Raw genomic sequence first — 13,703 nt, forward strand, 5'->3', positions numbered from 1 at the left:
TCCTAGGATTCAGAGTGGAGTTAATTAGTCTGGTGAAAAGGTCTTCAACAAGTAGTAGTAGCTGTAGCTCCTATCTAACCAAAGCAAGATGTTGGGGATCCCTATTAATCCACTCCATGGCAAATATCAGTATACATTCTAAAACTGTGAGATAATAGGTAGTGTATTGCAAACAGGCCTCCATTTTTGTAGATGTAGTTATCTATCTTCTTTTAAATTACCACTATATTCATGTAAATATAAACCTGAAAGCTTATTGTAACTGAAGAATTAGTAGCATTTTTATCTTTCATAGTAGTAATTTTCTTGCTAACTTACTAGGTTACATTTAGTTGACATAAGCACTAATATTATTAAGCAGTAAATTTTGATCGTTTATATTCTAATTACTTAGAACGAGTCAATTTACTGGAAAATTGAATTATACCTGAAAGTCTTTGCCCCCCCTTTTTTTTATGAAAGCCAAAATAAGGTGCATGCAGGTAGCTACAAATACATTTGATTCTATGTACCTCTACTATTTTTCCACATAGTTCCAACTCCAGTTCAGACATTTGTCCCATTGCAGCACTAAATGCCTCTGTGGTAGAATTCATCTGACTGACTGCAGAAACACCGTCAGACTGCTGTCTTGGCTTGATCATTGCATGCAAATCGCTGTCCTGTGAGGAGCTTCTTGAGGGGACTGAAAAAGTTAAAATTGTTAGGGACAAGATCCATACTGTATGATGGGTGGTCCAGACTCTCCCATTGAATTGACCAGAGTTTGTTGGCAGTTCTGATTGCCACATGTGGCTTTGCACTGTTGTGGAGGCTAACCGTATTGTCTGCATAGAGCATCCCTCGGAACTTCTTCCTGAAGGCAGCCTGAAAATGTGACAGTGTGTAACAATAACTGTCAGCATTGGTTGTGTGAAATACAGTATGTACATTTCATTGCCAGTAACAATGTGGTCCAGGAAATTGTCGCCCTCCTTAGCACGCCATTGCAGATGATTCAGTGAAGCAATCATTCACTTGCCTTTCATCATGTCATCCAACTGTTTAGGCACACACCAACAAGAAACCTTCTTGCACCCTAAGGAGCAATGAATAATGTTGTAAACACTTTGTATGAAATGCCAAGCTCATGGGAAGTATTCTTTAGGGTCACATACCAATCCACTTTCACCACTGCATCCATGCAGGAAACTTTGTTGTCAGTCAACAACAAACACAGCCTCTCAAAATGATCATTGTCATGCAGGTTTTCTTGACCTTATGCGAACTCTCACCGCCCCCACCTCACACTTCTCAAAGCATGAAAATTTTTTGAGGGCCGCATTTCCCTGTGGATTTTGACAGACATTTATCCCTTGCTCCATAGAAAACGAATCACAATTTGCTACTCGTACACTGTGGACATGTGAAGCACACCATCATCTTCAAAACTGACAGCAGTGCCTAGCTGCAGTGATAGTGGCAGATAAGGCCAGTATAGTCCAAGAAAGGTCCATCACTGGGAGTGGATATTTTGACTTCACATTTACAGCTGTAATTTAACAAAAAAATGTAAGGACAAAGATTTTCTGATTTGCCCTCATATGTAGTTTTGTTATCTGCTGGGTATTTTATACAGTTAAACAGCTGCTCAAAGACAGCACTCCTTCCTGAGATATGATTAGTTTTAAAGAAGAGCAGTGAGTCATGCATTCAGTTGTGTATAACATGTCTGTTGACATTAGCAAACAAGTGATTTTTATAGACATTAACTCAGTTGTCAAATGATAATGTGATATTCCTGTGGCTAAAGCAGTTTTTTTAGCATTTTTTTATATATCCTGTTGCAGGGAAGGTTACTATGAAAGGTGTGTTATGAACAACTACTTCGGTATTGGAATTGATGCCAAAATTTCATTGGATTTCCATCAGAAAAGAGAAGAACATCCAGAGAAATGTCGATCACGAGCTAAGAACTACATGTGGTATGGTGTACTGGGCAGCAAAGAATGGCTACAGGTAACAACAAAAATAATAAAATTAAATTACATAATTTATGTGCAAATTTTCATCCAGTGTTTTCTGTCTTTCACGCCAAAGAGCATATGTTAAGTTTATTTGGTTCTCTTTTATCCATTTCATATATGTCATGTGTTTTATGGAAATGATTTGTTATGAAAGATTTCATTCACATCATTAGCAGAGCTTGTCAGAAGAACTGTTTTTTTTTTCTTTTTGTTCACAGAAAACATATAAAAATTTGGAACAGCGTGTACAGCTTGAATGTGATGGCCAAAGAATCCCTTTACCGTCACTACAGGGTATAGTTGTACTCAACATTCCAAGGTACTCCATTATAAATTATATTGCGTACTGTTAAGATTTTCATTGAAAAATTGCAAATTAATTAATGACATTTAAACTTTTAATTTTCTACTTTATTGTCAAAAACATAATAAACAAAAAATATGTATGTGCAAACATTTTACTAAACACAGAGAGAATTTTATGATAGACTGACAGAAAGGAAACTCTAGACTGGAAAATGAGGACATGCAGCAATCTGTGTAGGCAAAGAAAGCAGGATAATTATTTGACAAGTTGCAGAATGTATGAAGTAAGAACTTACTGGGGCATTCAGTAGTAGTAGGGGGCAGCTGATAAAGTACACTTTATAACAAGGCTAGTATTTTTTGAACTACCTCATCATCAACCTGCTCTGAGGCTGTGCTGTCTCTTTATTGTTGTCATTTGTTTACTTTCATGCACAGACTCTAATAAATCAGACAATGATTGTATCTCCCCTGTTTCCATGATTCCACACTTCTTCAGAAATAATTCAAACCATTGAACTTATTCTGATAACTGTTTATAAAGTTAAGTGTGTCCCTATAGTATTGCTAAATAAATTTATAAGTTCTGTGGACATAAGACTGGGAGCTGGCTTTTTAGCATATAAGTGCGTCAAAAATCTGGAAAGTATGGTAGAAGAGCTACCAAATGACCTTAGGCTAAAGGAATTTTGTTATTATTTCCAGTGACACATGATCTAACATTTGGATTCAATTGCAGTCAATTAGTCAGTGAGGCTGCTGTTGTGGTTCAGCTGCCTGATTCATCTCCTGTGATACATTAAAAACATATTATTCAGAGAGAACTATCACATGAGATAATTTTCCATTTGTGGCTACCTAGGGAAGTGAGATTCTCAGATTTGTTGAATCAAAATACAAGAAGGGCTCTCCCATGTTACAGCTTTCTGAATACCAACCATAATCCTTGGTGGTGGGTATGGAGGAGAGGTGTGGAGGAAGAGTGTTAGCGGTGTTGTGTCTATAGAAAGCAGAAAAGTGCTGAACCTATATGTGGAAGTTTCAATCTCAAATTCCAGTTCGGCAATTCTAAGCAAATGGTTCACCTACAGGATGTATGCGACCCGGGACAACCGGGAGATCTGGGAAAAACCCAGGAATTTTTTCATCCGGGAGAAAACTGGGAAAAACCCGGGAATTTTTTAGAATTCCAGGAATTTTTCATTGTTTTAGTTTTCAGTCAAATTTTTGTGGTTTTGACTGATAAGAACCAATATTTAAGCAAAGGATATTACTTATCCCTCTTCTGCAAAATAATACTGCAGCAACAAAACATGAACGAGAGGGAAAAAAAAAACGAAAATAAAACGTAAGTCGCAAAGGAAATGCGCCATGTACAAAACAAAACATAGTGTTCATACAAGCATCTGCCAACAGCAATATGTGTCAAAGGCTTTAGGAAGACTATGCAATGCTTCCTAACAACAAATTGCCTCTGATGAGCATGACGTGACAGCTGTTTACATTAGATTCATTTGAGCAGTTGCGGTCGGTCTCTTGTGCATGTGCAGTTAGGTTGCGTATGAGTAGTACCTTTTCCTGCTTCTGGCTACAGATGTGTGGCTGGGTGCTTTATCTAATATTGCCCTGGTTCGGAAATATCGTAGATTTGGGGCTATGCACAGAGCAGTCTGAGTTGTAGCGGGCAGGTGGGTAGTCTCCACGAGACCTGTGTTTGCGTTTAGTGATTTTGCTGTTTCCTCTTCATTTATTGCTCTCATGTTAAATGAAAACAAAACAGATTTCTGTGACCTGGAGCTATCAAATGAATTAAAATACGTTCGCATAATTACAGAAGGCTAAAATATGTTATTAGTTTCAGGTTTTATTTCCACATTTCTGACAGTCAAGCATTAATTGCCATGCGGAACAATGAAGTTATTTTTGTCGGTTTGCTGAAGAGATTTGGTTTTTATTATTCTTTAGCATTGAGGCAGTCAATTTATTTGAAACAAAGTGTTTAATTTCACACTGTTGGCTAGTTTCAACTGTTCGCTGCATTTCAAGTGCACGTTTTTCATCTTCTAGCTCGCATGGCATTATGCCATAATAAAGAATACAGTCCTGGCACTCAAGAAAATTTACATCTGAATCTGGACATACGAATTTGCATTTTAAGCCGAATTATGCATTTTAGTATGGTTCACGAAATTCCGATGCTCGTGAAGTATCCTCTGATGTCTTGTTTCTTTTGTGACATAGTGCAAGATTTTTTAATGTTTTACACGAACAAACATACGGGCTTCCTGCGTCATCGTAGCTGCGCAAGAGCAGTGGCACCTGTTATCTGGCGCTCTCTGGCAATTGCTGAAGCATATCAGCTTCTAACAGGTCACGGGAAAATATTGCAGATGGTGGTTTGCAAAGCTTTAATTTCAAAGTAAATTTCCTTTTACACAAGATGAACTATGTGTAAGAATGTTTGATGAATTTATAAAATCACAGAGAAGATTTCGAGCCCAAAAGATCAGACATTTATGTCGTTATTAAAAATTTTACTGGCACATTTGTGTGATATATCTTATGGCTGACTACATCACGTGTCCTATGCTGTCATCAGCTGGCAAGATCATGTGACGTGAGCTATGACTGGCTTACAAAAATGCATCGCAGTCTTGATTTCAATGCTTTGGAAAGTAACATGCGGTGTTCGGTGGAATTCGAATTTATACCTTCGTAACACGAAAATATGCAGCATACATGTTGCTGCACATCAAAGGTCTTTTTCCAAAACGTGTTTTTTCCCCCTGAGTCTTGTTTTCTAAAGTGACGGGAAATTCTACATCAGTGTATAAAACCATAAACATTCAAAGGACTGATAAGTTTTACAGTGCCTAGGAAAAGTATACTGTCACTTAACATGGGAAAAGTGTATTTTCGCCAGGGAGAAAGTGTATTTTCAACCGGTAATAATCTAGGAATTTTTTTTCCTTGTCCATGTATACACCCTGACCTAGCAATAACTTGACTTATATTTCTTTCTAGGGTTCACTTTTTATAGACCTCATATTCAAAGGAATAGCACAAAAATTAATATTCCTATCCAACTGTTCTCAATTAGGCCATAGATCATTCCTTCTTCCATTTCTTCCTATCTGAGCAAGAAGCTGTCAACCAGCTGCTTAACTATTATTACAAAATGAAACAAAGCAAACCTAATCTCAAGAGTATCAGCTTGCTTATAAAGCCCATAGGAATGGAAACATACAGCGTACCATACAAAGTTGATATTTCAGCACACAAATCTAGATTATGTTTAGTGTTTGAAATCTGTTTCTAATTATGATGATGCTCCTAGTGATATGATCTCTCAGGTTTTCTTACCACAATTGATTAATAGTGTGCTTCCATGTGTTCTGCAAACTAAAAATCTCCTAGTGTTCTCAGCAACAACTTAATCAGACTGTTTACACAGTCAAATTTAAGCCCACTCTGGTGGAACAGCACACAGCATATATGTGTTCCATAATGTCAGCTCCATAATGCTAAAATCAAAGGTGCATAACATTATGATTATGACTGTAACAGCAGTTTTTAGGCAGACATTGTCCAGGGCATATTAAAACCCTACTGAAAACTTGATTTGTTGAGGACATATAGGTTGCTCAAAGAAATGTGCCACATATTCCTACAGGTTGGTCAAAACTGGAACAAAAGTTCCTGTAATGAAAAAAAGTGAAATGATTGTGTGGCATGTTTGGCCGGGAGGCCCCATCCTAGGAAGTTTGGTCACCGAGTGCAATCTTCTTTCAGGGAATGCCACATTGGGGAACCTGCATGTTCATGATGATATGTTGATAATGATGATAATGATGACAATCATCACGATGATGATGATGATGATGATGATGGTGATGTTGACAACACAACACCCAGGCCACGGGTGGAGAAAATCTCCAACCTGTCCAGGAATCGAGCCTGGGCCCACTACATGGCAGACAAGATGATATGTCCAGAAACCAACAACTGTCGAGATATTGGCCACTCTGTCCTCTCATTCCCATCTGTCTGTTACATAGAAGTAGACTTTATAGGCATTGCTGCATGTTGTTAATGCACATCCTTCAGTAGTCCTTCTTTGCAGTGAGCCATGTATTCTCTCCAATGCGCTTGGCTCCATTCGGACTGTGTTACTTGCATTGGTTGCATGCTCCTGTAACATTTGCACATTGTCAATGGGTTGAACACACCCCAGTGCCTTTAAATGCCCTCATAGCTAGAAATCCAGTGGATTCAAGTTTGGTGAATGAGAAAGCCATGCTATCAGACCTCCTCAGAGATGATCCTGATAGACCTATAATTTCTAATGTGTTGCCAGTATTGTTTCTTATAAGTAAAAAATGAGAGCATTGTTCAAGTTGTGGGTAATCATTTTGTTTTTTTTATTACTTTTCGTTCACCTTTAATAACTGCTATTAAAAACCATGTTCTCCAGACACTCCTCCTTCTGGTTCACCACAGTGGCTTTATATACTTCTTATGGCAGTGCTTCTGGAATATCATAATTTTAATGTGTTCCTGATTCCTTCTCTCTGTAGTTACAGTGGCATCTGTCACCAGAACTGATGGAACATGGTGTCCAGTCAGCACATGTTTTTGATCCTGCCTTTTTCATTTTCTTGCTGTCTGCAATCATTCCTCTAGTTAACTCCTCATTGTATCTTCTTACATGTTCTTGAAGACAATGGTGAGAAGTTTTGTTTAATCAGCTTATTATATCATGTCCCACTTGTTGTTTCCTCATGACTCCCGCCTTCCTTTTAAGATATGCCTTGTTCCATTTGTGACTTTCTTTTCCTTTGCTTTCTTGATACATGCAACCTTTCTTTGCTGTTTGCCTATGTTTGTTTCCTAAATAATTACTCCTTTTGTCTATATAGTTGTAATCTTCATTTTCTGATATGCTGAACTTGTGGCTTGTTACTAAATTTCCTTTTCTCAAATAAATTTCATATTTTACATTCCTGGTTACTAACCAGATGAGCCTGTTCCTTTCTAACTTTGTACTTACTTTTACATATTTTTACATGTTCAGTTATCACAGTTGCTGACAGAGCTGCACAATGTTAAAAATTCTTATATTTTTACTCTGTATATTACAAATCTGTGATCTCTCATGAATTGAAGGTCAGATTTATTTGCATTTAATCTGTGCCAAGTCCATCCTCCATAGGCTCTCTTATGGACAAATGTGTTTAAGTCAAATCTTTTGTTCATATCAGCAGTTTCTATTAACATATGACCCCTATCATTTCTGATATCACTCTTACATTAAAATCCCCAATTATCCTCTTGGTTTGCTGCCATGTACCAGTCACTGAAGTTCTTTGTAGAGGTCTTTTGTCTCCTTATTAGAGTGTAACCACATAGATGCACAAACTTGAATGATTTACATGGAATATCTTTCATTTATTTTTAAAATAACTCACAAATCTTGATAATATGTCTCACACTCTTTTACTATCTGTATTTTCTTTTTTTTTATGTCTAATGTGAATTTCTTCCCTGCACTGTTTTTCTTTAATAGAATACATGTCCTGATTTTAATTCTATTTACTCTTCATTTTTTCCATACTTCTGTCAACCGTACCATATGCCATTTGATGTTAAGTCCCCTTTCTGCATCAACACCCTATCTTTGGATCCAAAAGTTCTACAATTTATTGTTCACAAATAAAAAGTTAAAGTCGCTGATTTCTGAGGTGATTGTAAATGCGTAATCTGCCAAATGTTGTGTATCAAAATGTGGACACAAAGTAGCAGAAACCATTGCCTGAGTTTCCCAGTCCACTACTCCCAGTGTTGCTTCAACCAGGCCAGGTATCCAGTGCCACAGGAAAACACACATAGCAGTAGGACCTCCAACAACACTGCCGATTGTATATTAGCTTGCAAGAGTCCTAAGGCTTGACCATGCTAAACTTTGGCTGAGTACTCTCAGCCCAGGCCAGACTGCTTCAAAATCTCAAAGCATAGGAACATTCTACTCTGTGCAGTCAGTATTTTCCTCAGTTCTGCCTTCTTCTCACAGTCCACTCCTCCACGTCATTATGTGCCACGTGCAATTCCCCCTGCCTGTGCCAGAATGAGATTACTGGTGACACACTCCTATTCCACGCACGTGTTACCTCTCTCTCTCTCCCAGTTGTCAGCCACCCTTCTCTCCAACCATCACTTCCCCTCCCCCTCCCTGCCTTCTAGGTCCTCTTGCTCTCTTCATCTGATACATCCCCCCCCCCTCCACCACCACCATAATCGAGCTGCAATTTTGTAACGATGTAGTCAGTTCAGCTAATGCAGCCATGCAGCGTATACATATGTAAGTGTATTCAAATAACGGAAAATCTAAGGTGGAATAATGACAATGTTATTTGCAAATGTATAGCAGTCTTTTTGTTGTGTCTGTCTGCAAACCAACATCTCTTCTATATAGTGAGTAACAATCTGTCCTTTTCATAATATGTATGTATATTCTGTAGCTAGCTCTGAAGAAGGACATCATTGGAAAGGTTAATAAAATTTTCAGTCTCCTTTATGTGCCTCTTGGCCATTTGACTCCTTAACTGTGCAGTGAGCTGTTACTTTTACTCCTTCCAGTACTTACAGATCAGAGTATGGTACTTATAGGTATATTATATACAGTTGTGTATTACACAATCCTGGTAGTTTTCTTTTATTCTCTACATTTACACAAAGAGAAATGTTTTAGGAACAGAGATCTGTCACATATTTTTGAACCAATTGTTCACACAGGATCTAAAGTAATTAGCATCTAATGAGTACGCTTGCAGTTTCAGAAACATGTTGTAAATTAATGCTGCAATTGTCAGTGTAGCATTATATTATTTTCTTTTTAATAAAATTTGAACATAGTGCTTTCATTTTAGTACATACATGTATATTTAGTTCTATACGTGAGGTACAATATAGTATATGTTTTACTTTACACCAGATAAAGTATATGATACTATATTAATTTTTAGACACTGTAGTTTATATGAAGTGGCCGCAAAATTTGGAGAGTTCACTGCATTTTGATATGCTGTTTATAAAAAAATGTTGTGACTTTGCAAAAAGAACCCTGTCTTATAGGTTGTAATAATATCTTTGTTATAGTAGTATTGTTTGTTGCATTGTATAAACCTAACTGCTGTGTAATTAGTGATTATACTTCATATTGTCAGAATTTGAAATTAGTTATTGCTCAGTATATCTTCAATAATGTTGTTAGAACTTCCTGGTAGTTAAACAAAATATTAATATTCTGTTTTCAGTTTCATGGGTGGGACCAATTTTTGGGGTGGGACCAAGGAGGATGACATCTTCCTGGCACCAAGTTTTGATGATCGTATTCTGGAAGTTGTAGCTGTATTTGGTTCAGTTCAGATGGCAGCCTCACGTCTCATCAATTTGCAGCACCATCGCATCGCCCAATGTCATTCAGTCCAGATTAACATATTAGGTCAGCTATTTATTAAGAATTTCTTTGTTTGTGGAAGATGATGCAAGTTAGTTTGTTTTAACTTTAAATAAACCTTGCCAAAAATTAGTTTCACTCTTGGCCACGTGTAACATCTTTTACAAAACATATGACTGTATAAGCTGTGTTGATGAAGCATTATAAAAGTATAATAAAGCTTTACAAAGATTGTCATATTTTGTTCCATTGCACATTTTATCTATTATTTAAGTTGTCCAAACAGTCTTTATAATCCATATGTCATCTGTTAATTAAATAAGTTCTTTATTATTCTTAGGTGATGAAGGTGTACCCGTACAAGTGGATGGAGAAGCCTGGATTCAACCTCCTGGGATGATACGGATCATACATAAAAACCGAATGCAAATGCTGTACCGGAACAGGGTAATGTTATTCGTATGTTATGAGTAAATATATTGATTTAAACATTCATCTGCTCCACGCACAGGGAGTGACTAATGAAGAAAGAATATTGTTGAAGGAAGAGGGGCAAACCGTGTGAGACAAGGTCGGGAGATGGGAATGGTGATTGCATAGTAATTAAGTAAATGAAATTTATGAAGTATCAAACAATAGAAAATCCGGGATGGATTATGAAAAGGATAGTTGCTACTTGCCATATAGTGGGGAAGCTGAGTCGCAGAAAGGGCCAACAGAAAGACAGTTGGAAAGTTTGCTTTTAACCAACAAGGTCTTTGTCAAAAATAAACACACACACACACACACACACACACACACACACACACACATGACTACAGCCTCTGGTAGATAGAACCAGAGACTGTGATCTTGTGTGTGTGAGTTATGTCTGTGTGATTGTGTGGGTATGTTCCCTATTTTTGACAAAGGCCTTGTTGACTGAAAGCTACCTTTCTAACTGTCTTTTTGTTGTGCCTTTCTGTGTCTAACATCTCCATTATATGGTGAACAGCAACTGTCCTTTTCATAAATTTATTACATATAGTATACAATAGTATACAGCTGCAAAATACTAACATGAATTCTGTAGAGACAAATGGAAAAACTGGTAGTAGCCGACCATGGGGAAGATCACTTTGGATTCCATAGAAATGTTGGAACACGGGAGGCAATTCTGACCCTATGACTTACCTTAGAAGATAGATTAAGGAAAAGCAAACCTACATTTGCAAGCCTAGCATTTGTAGACTTAGAGAAAGCTTGACAATGTTGACTGGAATATTCTCTTTGAAATTCTGAAGGTGGCAGGGGTCAAATACAGGGAATGAAAGGCTATTTACAGTTTGTACAGAAACCAGATGGCAGTTATAAGAGTCAAGGGGTATGAAAGGGAAGCAGTGGTTGGGAAGGGAGTGAGACAGGGTTGTAGCCCATCCCCGATGTTATTCAATCTGTACATTGAACAAGCAGTAAAGGAAACAAAAGAAAAATTTGGTGTAGGAATTAAAATCCACGGAGAAGCAAAGAACCTGGAAGAGCAGCTGAATGGAATGGACAGTATATTGAAAGGAGGACATAATATAAACATAACAAAAGTAAAACGAGGATAATGGAATGTAGTCGAATTAAGTCGGGTGATGCTGAGAGAATTAGATTAGGAAATGAGACACTTAAAGTAGTAAAGGAGTTTTGCTATTTGGGGAGCAAAATAGCTGATGATGGTCGAAGTAGAGAGGATATAAAGTGTAGACTGGCAATGGCAAGGAAAGCGTTTCTGAAGAAGAAAAATTTAACATCGAGTTTAGATTTAAATGTCAGGAAGTTGTTTCTGAAAGTATTTGTATGGAGTGTAGCCATGTATGGAAGTGAAACGTGGATGATAAATAGTTTAGACAAGAAGAGAATAGAAGGTTTCGAAATGTGGTGCTACAGAAGAATGCTGAAGATTAGTTGGGTAGATCACATAACTAATGAGGAGGTATTGAATAGAATTGGGGAGAAGAGGAGCTTGTGGTACAACTCGACTAGAAGAAGGGATCGGTTGGTAGGACATGTTCTGAGGCATCAAGGGGTCACCAATTTAGTATTGGAGGGCAGTGGGGAGGGTAAGAATCATAGAGGGAGACCAAGAGATGCATATACTAAGCAGTTTCTAAGGATGTGGGTTGCAGTAGGTACTTTGAGATGAAGAGTCTTGCATGGGATAGGGCAGCATGGAGAGCTGCGTTAAACCAGTCTCTTGACTGAAAACCACAACAACAGCAGTATACAATGGGAGTGATTTGTTTAAGAGAAAATATTGTTGGTGGAGTAAACGATGCTCATTAGTACTTACAACAAATGAGTATATTATTCAGTAATTTTCAGTTATGCGGACTTATCTCCTTTGCTCATTACCATTGAATATAGTCTAGGCATCTGTTGCGAAGATATTGCAGACTGCAGAGTTCACATCGAATGCACACTGCTGGCCATATAACAGTTCTTTTAATTGTGTTTATACATTTTGGAAGGAAGAATATCTGATCAAATTTGTAGCGGGTGATGTGCAGGGTTTAAAACTTAGTATACAGAACTGCTGCCTTTGATAGCTTCAAACTTGGCTGGCTATAAAGTTGATCTGAGCTTGGATAACAGATGTGGGCATGTCATTTCATGCTACTTCAGCTCTGTGCCAGAGTTCACCATTGATAATGACTGTCTAATGATGGAGTGCCAGTCTCTTGACAACCTATGACCAGATTTTTTAAATGAGTGAGAGATGTGTAAAATGAGCTGGCCAGGGCAACAGCCAAACACCAGGGCAGGAGCTAAACACCCTCTGTATCGAGGTAGGTCATGGCAGTACAGCCAACGTGCACTATTCTGTTTGTTGTTGAAAGATAATGTCATAGAAAACTCAAAGATAAAACACAGCCACTGGCTGCTGTCCAGCTTACTGGCTATGCAAACACAGTTGATGTTATTGCCCAATGATACATGGTACCATCATGCCATGTACTGGGCCAGTATGTCAATGATGAATACAATCTGGAAGGTTATTTCTTCTTGGAGCTTCTACAAATGTACATCCATCATGAAGCTGTACATGGAATCAGGATTCATATGAATAGGTGATGTGATGCAACTCATGTGTCCAATGTTGTTGAGTGCCTGCCTCTGCTGCTACACCAGTGAAAACTGTAACAATGGTTGCTGGGCTGACAGTTGATGGTGTGCCAGACACTGTCATACTGTCCGATTGGTTACTTGTCTTGCTGCAGACTAGACCATTTCCTTACTCACCATACTTAACATGTCTGTTTCTGTGACATAGCCAAACAGTATGTCTGTCCTCTCAGGTGCTAGTCATGTTTGGTCACTGATGTACCACACGGAAATAAGCATAGCCCTCCTGAACCCATTGATTCTATATTCGCACACTTCATGCCAGTTTGACATATGTTGCATTCCATCTTCATGGTGTTGTACTTTTAACAGCCAGCAATGTAACAGAGGTTGCAGTAAAATTTTCTTGAGTTTCTTTCTGTGTTGGTTAACAGTGTGTATGCCTTCCAAAACATAACAGATGCGCTGTGAATTGACACAGCGAAAAACCCAAGAATATTTCATCACGTTTTCATGCTACAAAAACCTACATTTCCGTATCATAGCAGTTGCTATATGTACAGAACATTCCACATTCCTCTGTCCTTATGGCATCAGTGTACCAGTAAAACTGTATTGAATCTATGATGAACACACAGACAGTGTAAAGGCAGATATATAATAAGGAACATCCACAATGAACCACAACTTTCCACAGCAAACAATACATAGGCGAGCATAATGTCAGATTCAAAATAACAAATTGTATAATGGCCAAAATGGCAAGATGTTATTAGCATTCATGAAATCCATCAATGGATCTGTGTAAACAGCACAGCATTTGTGATAGCAATTCACATGGCCCC

At 37.9% G+C, this 13,703-nt stretch overlaps 1 protein-coding gene across 1 annotated transcript in view; it reads left to right on the forward strand.

The window, feature by feature from the left end:
* Positions 1 to 13,703, forward strand: part of LOC126161517 (diacylglycerol kinase eta) — a 641,720-nt gene that overhangs the window by 553,069 nt on the left and 74,948 nt on the right. The window contains exons 18-21 of the mRNA XM_049917424.1: positions 1,830 to 1,998; positions 2,225 to 2,325; positions 9,626 to 9,813; positions 10,109 to 10,215. Coding sequence (XP_049773381.1) covers positions 1,830 to 1,998; positions 2,225 to 2,325; positions 9,626 to 9,813; positions 10,109 to 10,215 — 565 coding nt within the window. The remainder of the gene's footprint in view (positions 1 to 1,829; positions 1,999 to 2,224; positions 2,326 to 9,625; positions 9,814 to 10,108; positions 10,216 to 13,703) is intronic.

Source organism: Schistocerca cancellata, chromosome 2 (genome assembly GCF_023864275.1).
Source record: "Schistocerca cancellata isolate TAMUIC-IGC-003103 chromosome 2, iqSchCanc2.1, whole genome shotgun sequence".
NCBI lineage: Eukaryota > Metazoa > Arthropoda > Insecta > Orthoptera > Acrididae > Schistocerca > Schistocerca cancellata.